The 16392-nt window shown below is 35.4% G+C and overlaps 1 protein-coding gene across 4 annotated transcripts in view; it reads left to right on the forward strand.

Annotated features, from left to right (window-relative positions):
• The window catches only part of LOC127971720 (protein phosphatase 3 catalytic subunit alpha), a 43275-nt gene that overhangs the window by 21545 nt on the left and 5338 nt on the right, over positions 1-16392 (forward strand). For 3 of the 4 annotated variants that reach the window (XM_052574932.1, XM_052574933.1, XM_052574935.1), the window contains exons 3-13: positions 1791-1915; positions 2046-2157; positions 4294-4439; positions 5284-5423; positions 7540-7617; positions 12820-12914; positions 13766-13891; positions 14278-14355; positions 14647-14731; positions 15372-15469; positions 15811-15858. In XM_052574932.1, the coding sequence (XP_052430892.1) occupies positions 1791-1915; positions 2046-2157; positions 4294-4439; positions 5284-5423; positions 7540-7617; positions 12820-12914; positions 13766-13891; positions 14278-14355; positions 14647-14731; positions 15372-15469; positions 15811-15858 (1131 nt within the window). The remainder of the gene's footprint in view (positions 1-1790; positions 1916-2045; positions 2158-4293; positions 4440-5283; positions 5424-7539; positions 7618-12819; positions 12915-13765; positions 13892-14277; positions 14356-14646; positions 14732-15371; positions 15470-15810; positions 15859-16392) is intronic. The other variant, XM_052574934.1, reaches the window with a different exon arrangement.

Here is a 16392-nt window from a genome sequence, read left to right on the forward strand (position 1 = left end):
GAACCCTCATCAGCTGGTGGCCTGGTGAATTTCACACACAGGAGTCATTAAACATTAACTGATTTAATTCCCTGGAACCCATTACAGAGAGAGATTGTTAGCTATGTGTGCTTTCAGTCGTTCAGACCTCATGGCCTTTAACCCTTTGACCTCCCATTGGGAACACACACTCACATGTGAATAGTTCCAATTAGACGACTTCATTAAATCTAAAACGACTCTTCAGTCGCTTACTCTTTTTCTCAAATACACACATTTCTGTCAGGATGGTGATCAGCTATACAAGATCTTACAATGGTGACAAAACAACCAGACTTTGTATATCACAGAATAATCGCAAGAGGCATTTTGATGTTCTAATATGTACTTGTGTTCTAAAAATGAGGTTTAATTATTAAAAAAATATATATATAATTTCTCCAAAATATATGTTTACATGTTCGTCACTGAAAATGTAAGCTCAAATACTTATTGTGTGGCAAATAACTGTATAACAATCAGATATTATTTATTTATTTAATATACGTTTGTGTTTAAAACCCTATTAATCCCACTGTGACCGTAAAAAAGGTTTTCATTTATAAATCTCTAAAAACCTTACTGACACATGTGTAAGTGTACTTCCTGCAAATATGAAAAAAAATAAAGGGTCTCAATTAAATATGTGCAGTTTCACGTGATTAATGCAAATCATCACATGACCAGAGCAGTTTACTTCTTGTTTGTACCTTGAGAAGATGAAGGCTGCATCAAAGCTCCAAAACTAAAGGCTAGTAAAGTGTCTTAACATAAATATATGACAAAGATGTTTGGTTCACATGATCTTTAGGGTGTCTAATATAAATATATGCATTCAAATATATTTCATTTTGTTGAGTGCGGTTATAGAATGAGTAAATACGCTGATGGTCACAATAGTGACCAGTGGGATAACAGTGAACTTAGATATACAATATTAATCTAATTGCAGTTGCTAGTGAAAATGACAATAAAATGTTTCAGTGACAAAATATAACGCTAAATTAAAAATTCAAATGTTACAAAAAATTTACAATAATCATGTTGTAATACTCTAAGCATTAATATAAGTATGTTATATAAATATATAAATATATATATAATATATAACATAAATATAATATGTTATAGTTTACAAAAAAGAAAGAAAAAAAGTACAAAAAAGTAAAAAAAAAAAAAAAAAAAATATATATATATATATATATATATATATATATATATATATTTTTTTTTTTTATCTTAGTGTTCCTACGAATGTTGCATAAGTATTTTATGCATAACAGTAACCCTAGAATGTGATCAAACAGTTCAAAATAGCTGGGTTAAGATATCTAACCATTTTTATGACTGTAGAAATATTTTATTTCAGTACACTCATTATCACATAAAACATAAAACACACTTTTTCACACACTTTTCCAAAATGTAAAAAAAAATAATTACTGATTATTTCAAAGGGTTACTAATGAAACATCATTTGGATATTTTCATGTCTGTGAAAAAAATGGGATTAAATGGGCTAAAATTATTAGAAAATTGTATAAATTAATAAATACATCTAATCCTAAAATAATAAATATTTGTAAGGTTTCTATTCTAGTTTATTTAATGGAAACTCAACTACAGTTAAGAGGCCTCAATTAGAGTCGTTCTCTTTTTAAACCGTCACAAACAGCAATTCTGCTAAATTCTTCCTACTATTCTAACTCTACTCTTTTACAAGCACTACTGTTTCCTTCGGCTATTGGCAATCTTTTTTTGTGTTGTTGCAGTATGCGGGGATATTCACGGGCAGTTCTTCGACCTGATGAAGTTATTTGAGGTTGGCGGGTCTCCTGCGACAACGAGGTACCTGTTTCTAGGGGACTATGTGGACCGAGGGTATTTCAGTATTGAGGTGAGTACATCCTAAGGTTCTTTTCATCGCTGCTTAGGGACCCTAGTTTGTAGGACACACCACCTCTGTCTAAATATCTTGATTTGCTCTGTGAAAGCATCTTTCTTTCTGTCTGTATTCTGTTCTTCAGTGTGTCCTTTACCTCTGGTCGCTGAAAATCCTCTACCCAAAGACGCTGTTTCTGCTGCGGGGAAACCATGAATGTAGACATTTGACTGAATATTTCACTTTCAAACAAGAATGTGAGTACTGACACGAGGAAAACTCTTCCTTGTCATTCATGGTGTCTCTACACTTACATTTAAGGTGTGAAACTATTCAGTTCTTATAAACACAACATTTCCCTTCCTCTCTCCTCTGATGGAGGTCTTTTCTGGAGCAGTCTCTTGTCAGATAGAAAGAGAGATGCAGTGAGAGAAAGAGGGAGTATGATTAGCAGAAAATTAATTTGCCTGTTAATGCTAGGCCCAGGGAGCCTGTGAGTGTGATTTCCCTGATGAGGGGAGTGAGGAGGAGTGGGTGCCCTCCTTTACCATCTGCTGACTGACAGAACACACACAAACACACACATTAATATGCTCAAACTTGTAAACAAATGTTTACTGTGCTTTCTAAATTGGGACACACCATACACCCAAAATTAGTTTAAAATAAAACTAAATACTACTACTTCTACTTCTGCTAATAAAGTATCATTTAAAATAATCATAAAAAAAACAATTAATGTATTATTTTATAAAATAAAATAAAAATTACATTTGTCATTATTTACTCATCATCATGTTTGCGATTGAAAGTCATTATTCAATAATTATCTTCCTCTCTACATGGAGTCTGAAGTGTCATTAGCATGATAAAAAAAAATGAATATTAAAATTATTAATTTGAATTAGGTCCAGCTGAATTAATGATATATACTGATATATATATATACACTCACCTAAAGGATTATTAGGAACACCATACTAATACTGTGTTTGACCCCCTTTTCGCCTTCAGAACTGCCTTAATTCTACGTGGCACTGATACAACAAGGTGCTGAAAGCATTCTTTAGAGATGTTGGCCCATATTGATAGGATAGCATCTTGCAGTTGATGGAGATCTGTGGGATGCACATCCAGGGCACGAAGCTCCCGTTCCACCACATCCCAAAGATGCTCTATTGGGTTGAGATTTGGTGACTGTGGGGGCCATTTTAGGACAGTTAACTCATTGTCATGTTCAAGAAACCAATTTGAAATGAGTCGAGCCTTGTGACATGGTGCATTGTCCTGCTGGAAGTAGTCATCAGAGGATGGGTACATGGTGGTCATAAAGGGATGGACATGGTCAGAAACAATGCTCAGGTAGGCCGTGGCATTTAAACGATGCCCAATTGGCACTAAGGGGCCTAAAGTGTGCCAATAAAACATTACACCACCACCAGTCTACACAGTGGCAACAAGGCATGATGGATCCATGTTCTTATTCTGTTTACACCAAATTCTGACTCTACCATCTGAATGTCTCAACAGAAATCGAGACTTATCAGACCAGGCAACATTTTTCCAGTCTTCAACTGTCCAATTTTGCTGAGCTTGTGCCAATTGTAGCCTCTTTTTCCTATTTATAGTGGAGATGAGTGGTACCCGGTGGGGTCTTCTGCTGTTTTAGCCCATCCGCCTCAAGGTTGTGCGTGTCGTGGCTTCACAAATGCTTTGCTGCATACCTCGGTTGTAACGAGTGGTTATTTCAGTCAAAGTTGCTCTTCTGTCAACTAGAATCAATCAGCCCAATCTCCTCTGACCTCTAGCATCAACAAGGCATTTTCGCCCACAGGACTGCCGCATACTGGATGTTTTTCATTTTTCACACCATTCTTTGTAAACCCTAGAAATGGTTGTGCGTGAAAATCCCAGTAACTGAGCAGATTGTGAAATACTCAGACCAACAACCATGCCACGCTCAAAATTGCTTAAATCACCTTTCTTTCTCATTCTGACATTCAGTTTGGAGTTCAGGAGATTGACTTGACGGAGGGAGAGCTGGAGAGAAAATGCAGAGTGCTGTGGTGATGTGGCTGAACAGATTGGTAGATTTGGAGCAGTGAGATTGACACAGCACAGACTGTCTCTCACACATGCACACACACGCACGCACATCTCAGGTTTAGTGTCCTCTGAAAGTGTAAATGAATGCAAGAGCTTAATGTACTAATTAGTTTCATACAGAGAAAATAAACTCTTCAGAAGAAGCTCACTTCATATCTGAGCTCTGGAATGACATTACTTCTCATCCGTATCTCTTCTGCGCTCTCTTTGTTTGTCTCTCTCTGTCTCTTGGGAGAAATCAGATGTTCCGTGCAGGTGTGTGTGATCTCTGTCTCTCTTCCTTTCAGGTAAAATCAAATACTCGGAGCAGGTGTATGACGCGTGCATGGATGCGTTTGACTGTCTGCCTCTGGCTGCTCTGATGAATCAGCAGTTTTTGTGTGTTCATGGCGGCCTGTCTCCAGAGATACACACATTAGATGACATTAAGAGGGTGAGTGTGAGTTTGTATATATTTTATGCTTGTTCTTTTGAACTTTCTACTCAAAGAATAAAAATGTGTCATGGTTTTCACAAAAATATTAAGCAGCATGACTGTTTTCAAGAAAAAAAAAAATATTTTGTAGCAAATCATCATGTTAGACTAAACCACTTAAAATCTTACCCACCCCAAACTTTTGAACGGTAAATCCAGTTCCTGTTCCCCAGAAATTCCCTAACAAGCAGTCCTAGATTATTTCAAATGTTTTACATTTTAAGACTGAGCTCTAACAACAGACGTTTGAAGGATCTTCTGAAAATCTCCCATAATGCCTCTGGTGTGTTTTCTTTAGCAATAAACAGGCTGTGCACAAACACAGCACACAAAACTGTTTTTTTATTATTATTATTATTATTATTATTATTATTCTTGTCTTCGTTACTTTATACAACAAAGTATATTTTTATTTTCAATGCAGAAAAAAAAAGAATGCGAATGTAAATAAATGTGAATGGAGTAAAAAAAGTAGTATTAACAAATTAAAACAATAGTGTGATGTAAAATTAGATAATAATACAGAAAAATATGGTTAAATATTAATAATGTTTTTAATTTCTTAGTATTATTAGCATATTTAAATAATATTGAATTTTAGTGATGTTGACACTGAGCATATGACTCACTGTATTAATGTAAAAACTTTTTAAGATTTTAATTGTTAACTAATATAGTGCCACTCTTTTGCATTTAGAATAAAATAATAAACATGCACTCATTGTTATGCAGTATTGATTCTCGAAACAGAGCACATTTCTTATACTACTTATACTAAACTGTCTCTCTGTTTGTCTCTCAGCTGGACAGATTCAAGGAACCGCCAGCATTTGGCCCCATGTGTGATCTGCTCTGGGCCGACCCGCTGGAGGACTTCGGCAATGAAAAGAATCAAGATTACTTCGGCCACAACACGGTGCGCGGATGCTCCTACTTCTACAGGTGAACACACAGCCTCCTCTGGTATCTCAGGGATTTCTCCTAGACAGCAAACTGAGACTATCCTGTTCTTACATTTCTCTGATGATCTACATTTATTTTATAATGCTATACTCTTAGTGTCATTTACGCATCTTTATATTACCTCTTGGGAATTTTAGGAGAGCCATCTTAAATTGTAAATCTTCTGCACTATGAACGAGCAACCACTGAGCAAACCGATGTTCCTCAGGGACCGTTTGTACAGTCAAATAAAGGTGCAGATGAAAGTCCAGCGCCTGAAGTGCTGCACGAGTTTAACTGGAATGGTAAAGCAGTCCAAACAGTGACCAACCTCAGCACAACACAGAATCCCCACAATCCCACGGGAATCTGCGCTCTGCCGTTACCATGACAACTGGCTACTACTGCCAGATCCGCTGAGATATGAAGATACAGAGATATTGTGAGACCCTGAGATAAAGACAGAAATGATGGAGCAAAAGGAAGAGAAGATAGAAAAGAGGGCCAAGCGATTAATCGAAATGAAACTGAAATCGTGATATGGCTTAGTGCGATTATCAAATCACAAAGGCTCCTATTTAATTAAACAAGTAGTAAAGCATTTTGTAATGAGAAGCATTTTTAAACCTGTAGCCAACAAAGGAGAAGCAGTTTTCCACATGATGAATGAACAATGGCTTAACATTTGAAAATAAAGACATTTGGACATTTGTATATAAAGACCCATAAAAAAAAGTTAAACGACTGGCAGCTAAGGCTGCCAAATTAAAAACGTTAAATTAAAGTAAAATATCTTAATTGAAACAAGGAAAAATCTGTAAAAATAAAAATATAAATATTTTTTTTCCTGTAAAACCTTTAATAAAAATTTCTGTAAATTTTTTGCACTTTATTTCATTTAAGATATTTTACTTTAATCTTATATTTTTTCTTTATATTTTTTTTACAGTGCAATAGTCTATATATATGTATATAATATTATTACATATAATATTATTATTTTTCTGTTATACAATAAATTAGTAATAATGTAGAATGTATGTATTTCTTATTTTAGTTTATTTTTTAAATAATAATAAAAATATATATAAAAATAGTTAATGAAATAAATATTAAACAAAATATGAAATACATTCCTATTATATTTTTTACTATAAAATAGTATTTAAAAATACTATTATATATGAATAATACTACTAATAACAATTATTATTATTGTTGTTTAGTCATTTATATTAATATTTTGGCTAAATTACAAGGAGTCACAGCAAATCTAGAGCAATCAAATAAAAAACAGATAGCATTTTTACTTTAAAATTACTTTTAGATTCAGACTTACTTAAAAATATACACAGAAAAAGAGCGAGTGAAAGAGGAGGTATACCACAGATAACATTGTGCAGAATGTGAATGAGAGCCATGGGGGTGAAGATTATTACCCACAATCCTCATTGTTTTCACTTCTTATGAAACCTTCTGAAATCAATGAAATACAGAGTGTGTGTGTGTCTGTATGCGCTTTAGGTCTCTTACATTTAATATATCAGTATAAAATAAGAAAATAATAGACTGCTAAGTTAAACTAACAAATAACATGCAGGACTATTTTTCAACATGCAATCAAACACCACCGAGTCTGAGTGCTCTTCTCTTTACTGGTATCACAGTTAGACCCTTCAGGTATTTTGAGCAGAAAATGATGCTGATTTCACTGTAAGCTGCACATTTTCATCACTGCTCCCCCCTGGTGGATGATAGCGGCAAGACAATAATAAACACGCTAACGGGTGAAGTCCTCTATCATAAATATCAGAAGGCTGTGTAATCAAATAAAACCTAATGAACTGGCAATGAGGTTTCAACAGATATGCTAGATCTAAATCACAAGTGCTAACTGGACTATTAGTAATGACACACTAACATCCTGCTGGAAAAAGCAGTCTTTGTTGGTTTGCTGGGCTTAGCTGGTTTTAGATGGTCTGTTAGCCTGGCTAAGTATGTATTTAGCTAGTTATTTAGTCAAATGAGTTGTGTTATTAGTGAAGGACTGTAAATAGTGTTTATCAAGCCTCATTAATGTTGGTTTTATCTTCTTTTTTTTCTTTTTTTTTTACAGCTATCCTGCAGTGTGTGAGTTTTTACAGACCAACAACTTACTGTCTGTCATCAGGGCACATGAGGCACAGGATGCGGGGTGAGAAACCAACTTCACTTCTGACCTCTTGTCTCTTTCTATGTGGCTTTTTTCTTCACCTTCCTCACCTCCTACAGATATGCCTGATGAAACACCCACACAAAAGCAGTATGTGTACAGTATATTGACAGGCTGGTGGAGTTTGTATTGATGGATGATCAAATACAGGAGACAGACAGACGAATAGAGCCATTGATTCTCCATAATCCACATACATTACAGTACAGTACTGTTTATTGATCTGAGATTCCTGTGATTCCTAACGCGTTACAAAGTAACGCGTTAGAGTACTCTAATTACTTTTTTCCTGGAATGTGTAACTTAACGCGTTAGTTTCGTGCGTAAGTAATCAGTAACTTCGTTATTTTTTTTTTAAAGTAATCCGTTATTTTAAGGAAAGGAAAATCCCGACTGCAGCCTGCTTTTTGTCAGACAGTATGCCTAGGTCTACTGTGCCACCTGCGGATGTATCAGCGGAGCCGAAGCTCTGTGATAGTAAAGTCAATGGCTGTGATGCGTCTGTGCCCTGCGCCTGACCCTGTGTGTGTGTGGGATTTTTTTTTTTTTTTTCGAACTCCCGTCTAGATGGCAGAGAGGACCGCGTTTGATTTATGGAAGTACGCACATTATTTTCAATTTGTCAACGAAAAAGAAATCGACTGTCGGACAAACGTTTCGAAAATCTGCTTCTGCTACGTTTTAATCACTACTTTGAAGAGTAAATGTAAGAGGACTGTGTTACAGCGAATTTAGGCTTGTGACTGTGAGTGACACTTTAATAATATTTAGTTCGGCTATTAAGCGATTTGTCATTTGCCTGTGTGGCAGTGAAGGATTTAATTCGGTTTGTTATCATTTTTGTTTGACAGGCAGCTGTTAATTTCTGTTAGATCGTTGGCTGGCTGGTTGTTCATCATTTCTAAATGGATTTAAATCTGCAAGCCTGTTTAAGGTTGTGTTTACAAGTAAGCATACTTGTACTTTGATAACTGCATTATTTAAAGTTAAAGAAAAATCAGGAGTTTTCTTGTGGTGCTCATAATATACAGTAGCCTAGGCTACCCGGGCTGGGTAAGTGCGAATTTTGATTAATAATATGTTCTGTGATAATAAATAAATAAAACGCCATGTGGAATAGCCTATTGCTGACTGTCTTTCCTGTTATTGTTATCCTGCAGTGTTAATTTAGTCGGATGACTGACGTTATTCATTGTCGGGAGTCACGACTTCTAGGTGCATTTAAAGGGGCCGGGGGCTGTGTCTGTCATGTGTGAGCCGCTGCAAACGGCTTTTAATTTTTGGTAACGCATGAGTACTCTAACGCGTTACTTTTATGAATAGGTAACGCTGTATCATAACTGATTACTTTTAATTGATGGTAACGTTGTAACTTAACTAACTACTTTCCAAAGTAACTATACCCAACACTGTTCATCACCTCAGCCCCATGCCCACTTATCGGTCAGTGAAGCTTTGAATGTGCCAAGATACTCTACAGTACTCCACAATAGTGAACTACAGCTAAACAAATGTCAGTAATGCATCTACAATATTCAGTACACAGGGATTAAAGTTATCCGTCGCTATGGTGGATTTCCGTTAATTGCAACGAGTCATTTGGAAAAAATTATTGGAAAAGAAACATGCAGTGTATTGTTGTTGTTGTTAACCCACATGGAAAGAACCTATATGAGGATATATGCGCATATATGAAACCTATGTGCAGTTTATATGCATATATATGCTGCATATATGCGTATATATGCCACATAATGGTGTCAGTTAGAGCAAGAATTACCAGTCAGGTAAGAAAATCTAAAGTTTTCCTTGTGTTAAGTCAAAGTTTAAGGGTGCTTTTGTTTTGCATTCTAGTATTGTGTAATCGGTTTATTGCGCCGTTAATAGATTGGGAGATGTAAAAGCGCATGACTCTCTGTAACATATTGACTTTAGTATATATATATATACTAGGGCAAAAAAGATAAGTCGACATTATTGACCACGTCGACGATAAAACAAATTGTCGGCAAATGTTTTTGAGTAGTGGTTTGATCTTGTATCTACCTAATGTGAGAGCCTGCAATAATGTGGTTTGACCAGTGTGGCGCTGTAGTGCAATACTGTATTACTGCTCTCCTGATTCAGTTCAAAAGAAGAAGACAGCTCTTCAGTTGTACATGTACATATCATATAGGAAAACTGCCAATTTTATAAATTGTCACATATTTTAAAAACCTATATTAAAACATATGTTTATATAGGTTATTTCCATGTGGATTGTTCTGCCTGCACCAAAATCATCTCGCCATGGCTGCAGCTTCTTAGTGACAGTGTAGTGTAGACAACACGGAGCAGAATTTGAATTTCTACGTGTGATTGCGGCTGTTAATAACAATTCTACTCATTCCCACAGGTTCCGTGTTTATAACGGGACGACAGATGACGAAATGTATCATTTACATGTGCTTTTAAGTCTTAAGAACTCACTTGCACACTCTCATTTTTGTTGTGCGCCCACAGATCACGATAAGGAGAGTGACAACTTTTGCAAACAAGGGAGTTTGCAAATGTGATATTGATTTAATACAACAGATCAATAAACAAGTACTACCTGATTTTGCTCTGTCTTCAACAAAAATAGTTCTAAATATACAGGTGCATCTCAATAAATTAGAATATTGTGTAAAAGTTAATTTATTTCAGTAAGTTTATTTGCAGGTGTTTTGAGTTGATTAGCTGATTGGCATGTCCCCATATTCTAATTTGTTGAGATCGTGAATTGGTGGGTTTTTATTGAATGTTGTTGTATTGAATGCCAAAATAATCACAATTAAAAGAACCAAAGACTTAATCTACTTCAGTCTGTGTTCATTGAATTTATTTAATACACAAGATTCACAATTAAGTTGAATTACTGAAATAAATTACATTTTCCACGACATTCTAATTTATTGAGATGCACCTGTAGTAACAGCTCAGCCACTGCTCATCTCTAAAAGCAAACACAGCAGAGTTTCATTCATTCAAGGAAAGTGCATTTTTGAACAGTCAGTGATTCATGATTACCCATTCATAAAGACAGTCACTTGCTTCATTCCTGAATGTATCAGCCATTACAACGAATCAATTGAATGCATGATTCGGTGATAAAAATCAGTTAATTTGCCTCTACCTGCTGGTGGATTTAGTTTCAATTTTTAGTGTATAATTTCAGTTATTTAAACCCTTTAATATTTCTGTATTCAAACTTTTATATTTAAAACATTAATCTCCACATGAATGGATGAATTTAATTGCACTCATGCCACCTCTGAGCCTCATTAAACGTCTCAAGATGTACCTACAAGCCACTTTTGTGTTCTTCTGCCCCTCTTTAGTACAAATCATTTTTTTATTAATACTATCATATGATTGGTAACTTATTTGTTACCAATTCTAGTTCTTATTATATTGTTTTAAATAAAAAAAGAAGCTTATAAACATAAATTTTTGAATTTGACAGATGAAAATTATGCCTTTACAAAGGTAAAAAGAAAATACCCCTGTAAGTCACTTTAAGGAGTCAAACGTCACCTCATATTAAAAAGGATAATTTTTGATCATAATTTTTGATAATTGATCAGAAGGTTCTCCTAAAAAAATGTAATTATGAGGACAAGCACTCCTAAAAAGAAAATTAAGCATAGAGCCATGTGTAATAGAATATTATATTAGTGCATGAGGTCTTAAAGAGACAGCAGCCTAAATAAACCTCCTTCTACCTTTCATTATACACTGAAGACTACCCAGTTTTATTTTATTATGTTTGTGCTATTGATTGTCATTCATTTATTTATTCAAATAAATTAAATTCTGATGTGATTCTTGTGTGGGTAGGAGAGAGGAGGGGGCATGGTCCATGGGAAATAGTCCTGCCACCTCAGCTGGAAAAACGTGAAAAAAGCGAGACGCGAACCTACAACCCTAGGGTTAGGAGTCAAACTCTCTAACCACTAGGCCATGACTTCCCAAGAAGAAAGGGGTCATATGATGTTGCTAAAAAGAACATTATTTGGTGTAATGAAATGTGTTTATGTGGTTTAAGGTTCAAAAATTATTATACAATTTAAATTCAGGTCTCACATACTTCAATGAACTTTGAATTGAACATATACGTTCGCTTCGAACTGGAATCATGACGGAATACCCTGTGGTGTCCACTTTGCAGGGCACTTACTTTCGAATAGAACGAACTGCTCAAAACTTGTGTTTAAATCATCAGTGGCAAATCCTTTACATATGTAAAAATACTTACAGACTGTGAGTCAGAACAGCCGGCAATGTAGTATTCTCTCCCAGAATCAGGAAACAGTCTTCAATAAAATGTGCTGCACACATCTGAATATTTGGGTTGAACTGGATACAACTTAACCACTGATTTCTAATTGTGTCCTCTTTTGGAGGGCCAAACAAAGTATTTTCGCTTTCACAATGAAACTCCACAACAGCGAGGATAAAAGTTACGCTTTCTTTCTTTGCGTGAACATTTGGGCGGAGTTATGCAAATCTTCCCACATAGTGATGTAGAGATGTGGGGGCGTTTTAAAACGAGACGTTTAAGGGGGGCGTGGAAGAGTCTTAACTTTTATAAAGAATATCTCTTTGGATTTGAGACTTTAATCTTTGCAACTTTACAGATCTTCTTTATGCACCAAGAGCTTGTAACACTGCAATGAGAAAGGAAAATTTTAAATCGCATCATATGACCCATTTGAACTGGGTGTATGACAGGTATGGCTGTGGAATGGGGTTTGGATGAGGATAAAATTTCAGTCAAAAAATGGTTTAGTACAACAGAAGGCAACAACAGACAGCATGTTAGATGAGTACATTCATTTTACACAGACTAATAATATTAATGTTCTTTAATCAAATTTAAAGCATTATATGTTTGTTGTATTGCACACCTTTGCACGTTAAAGTCCAAGTTCTTTAAAATAAACAGTGAATAAAGGCTTCCGAACAATCATGTATTATTATGACACTATGCTTTGAGAAACAAAACTTTTGGGGGTTTTAAACGGGGTCCACCACAAATAAGTACTTAATGTCTAGCAAAATCTGAGGAAGAAGATTATTTTTCCCTCACTTATTTCTTGTTGTGATTCTGATTGCCATACTCTAATTATGTTCCTTCTCTTCTTTGTTTTCTTACTCTCTCAGTTACCGTATGTACAGGAAGAGCCAGACTACAGGTTTCCCTTCTCTCATCACCATCTTCTCAGCTCCAAACTACCTGGACGTTTACAACAACAAAGGTCTGAATTCATGGGGCTATTTCATAAAAGATGCTAAGAAAAGTGGGAATTAAAGTCCAAAACCTGACTTGAAATTATCTAAGAAATCAGTCGGGACTAAAGCTGTTTCATAAATGACGATTTAAATTCACACAATCTCACTAATTCGATCTAGGTTCAGTGAGTCAAGATCATTTATTGTTAAGCAGCCCTTAAAGGGAAAATCCACCCCAAAATTTTGTCATTAATCACTTACCTCCATGTCGTTCCAAACCAGTAAATGCTTTGTTCTTCTTAAGAACACTATTTTGGATGAGAACTGGGAGGCTTGTGACTGTCCAATTAACTGCCGAGTAAAATACACTGTCAAAGTCCAAAAAAGTATGAAAGGCGTTGTCAGAATAGTCCATCTGCCATCAGTGGTTCAACCGCAGCGTTATGAAGTGAGGAGAATACTTTTTGTATGCAAAGAAAACAGAAATAATCACTTTATCTCCTCTGTGTCATATCACCATAGCGTATGATATAATATAATTAGGAATTATATATATATATATATATATATATATATATATATATATATATATATATATATATATATATATATATATATATAGAGAGAGAGAGAGAGAGAGAGAGAGAGAGAGAGAGAGAGAGATAATAGTTGTTTATAAATCTCTCCTAAATAAACCTGTTTTTTAAAATTTATAAACACTCAAGTATGTCAGTGGCCATTGTATGTAATTCAAGGTTGCAAGGCTTTGTGTAACAATCATTACACAGAAAGTAAATTACAGATGCTCATTACAGAAGATACTTATGTAAATATGTTTGTTTTGTGTGAATATAACTGCTTTAATGCCTCTCTGCAGCGGCTGTGCTTAAATACGAGAACAACGTAATGAACATACGACAGTTCAACTGCTCGCCACATCCGTACTGGCTGCCCAACTTCATGGACGTCTTCACCTGGTCTCTTCCATTCGTTGGAGAGAAAGGTGGGAAAATTATAGGAAACATGTTCTTGAACAGTGTTGCTAAACCGCTTGGAGACAGCCAGGCTTTGTGACTGCACAAATGCCTTACGTTTTCTTCATTCTGGGTGTGTGAGAAAAGTGGATGCGCTCTTCTGTTGACTTGTTAAAACAAAGCAGATGGAATAGATCTATTCTGTCCCAACAAGTCAAACTAGGATGAAGCAAATGACCCATCCAAAAATATTTGACTAGATAGAGATGTAGATCAGGTTTATCCAGGATATCAATATTACCCTAGCATTTCTTGTTTCGGTGTTGTTGTGAATGTATTTGTTCAAAATTATCATAGTTTATGCAAAAATGTCAAAAGATCTTGCCTCTTTTTTTTACCTTTGACTCCTCTACAGTGACAGAAATGTTGGTGAATGTCCTCAGTATCTGCTCTGATGATGAGCTTATGAATGATGGAGATGAGATCTTTGATGGTGAGGACTGCACATTCCTCATAAGTTTTTCCTCTAATGTTTTCTAAAACACACATGACTAGATCATTTCAATTATTACACCTATAAACTTATTAAACTTAAGATGTAGTTCTCTAACAACTTAAATTGTTTAGCAACTGGACAATAAACATTGATGTACTGTAGCTTTAAAAATAAGATTTAACCATCCCAGATTCATAGAGGAACAGTCGTTCGTTTTAAAATCTTATGCAGAATATTCAGCTTCAGTATGTTGTTTATGAAATCTGTTTGTTTCCTGGTTCCTCTTAGCTAATGCTGCGGCCGCTCGTAAAGAGGTCATCAGAAACAAGATCCGTGCCATCGGCAAAATGGCCAAAATGTTCTCAGTCCTGCGGTGAGTCTGGAAGGGGTTGTGAACACATGTTTGTGTTTTTGATTTGTAGGACATTTAAAAAAAAAAAAAAAAAAAAAAAAAAAAAAAAATATATATATATATATATATATATATATATATATATATATATATATATATATATATATATATATATATATATATATATACATACAGCCATATGTGTGTGTTTGTGCAGTGTGAGACAGTGTTGTCATTGCTACCATTAAAATCATTTTCATTAAATGAAAAACTTTAATCTCAAATAAAGATTAGAAATGTTGCCTTGGCTACCAACTGAAATACATTATATGGACAAAATTATTGGGACAGGTTTGACTACTTTTTAAATCATGAGTTAAAGCCACTTTTAACATTGGTTAACACTGATTTTAACTCACATGTCTAATGCAGTCCCAAAAGTGACCAATCACAAACTAAACAATTATTGCATCATTAAATATTCATGTGTTGTATTATTGTAGTACTTTTCAGAAGACACATTTCCACAAATGGACAAGCGGTTGCATGCTGAGCTTGTCCAATTAATGTCATTAACCTTTTAATTATGCACCTAACAATGTTTGTGTGGTGTACAGTATATGAGTGTTTAAATCGCAAACGTGTGGTTGTATATCGACAGAGAGGAGAGTGAGAATGTGTTAACCCTGAAAGGTTTGACCCCCACCGGCATGCTGCCGAGCGGCGTACTGTCTGGAGGAAAACAGACCTTGCAGAGTGGTGAGTTACAAAAACAAAACATCACTCTTTCTTTCTCTCCCATCACAGCCTCTTTTCTCTTTCAAGGTCACTAAGACAATGACAAACTCATGGACATGTTTGCTAACCCCTCTCTTTTAGTCAGACACTTCCGTTTATTTTCTTCACTAATTAAACCATCAGAAATGTGCACACACATACAGGGACACTAACCGGCTAATGCTAACTGCTAACTGTCCGAGGCAGCTACTTGGCAGCTAATGCTGGGGAACTGTGCTGCGTGCATGACTGTCACAATAAACTCCCCATCCATCCTCTCCCTCTCTCCCTCTCTCTCCGTCTGTCTTTCTGTGCCTCCTCAGCTACCATCGAGGCCATTGAAGCCGTGGAGACGGTTGAGGATGGAGAAGGTAAACTGGCCGGCCTCTATCTCTCTGTGCTGCTCAGAGGTTTCATAGCGACCGCTGTAACATGCTAGCTAGCTAGACAGCGAGCCTAGCTAACGGAGCGTGTGGGGTGCTATGACTGGTCAGGGATTGTTTATTTTTCACAGACACACACACAAAGACACATTTAGCTAGATGTGTAAATGGGAACATACACCATTTAAACGAAATAAATACATTTATTAAGCAAGGATTCATTAAACTGATCAAAAATGACAATAAAAACAATGTTACAGAAGATTTCTATTTCAAAAAATACTGCTCGTTTGAACTTAATATTCATCAAATGATCCTGAAAAAATAAATATATCCTGGTTTCCACAAAAAATTTGAAGCTGCACACTTGTTTTCGACAATGATAATAATCAGAAATATTTTTGAGCATCAGATCACTGGAGTAATGATGCTAAAAATTCAGCTTTCCATCGCAGGAATACATTACATTTTAAAACTAATTCAAATAGAAAACACTTATTTTAAATTGTAATAATATTTAAC

Source organism: Carassius gibelio, chromosome B14, assembly GCF_023724105.1.
Source record: "Carassius gibelio isolate Cgi1373 ecotype wild population from Czech Republic chromosome B14, carGib1.2-hapl.c, whole genome shotgun sequence".
Lineage (NCBI taxonomy): Eukaryota > Metazoa > Chordata > Actinopteri > Cypriniformes > Cyprinidae > Carassius > Carassius gibelio.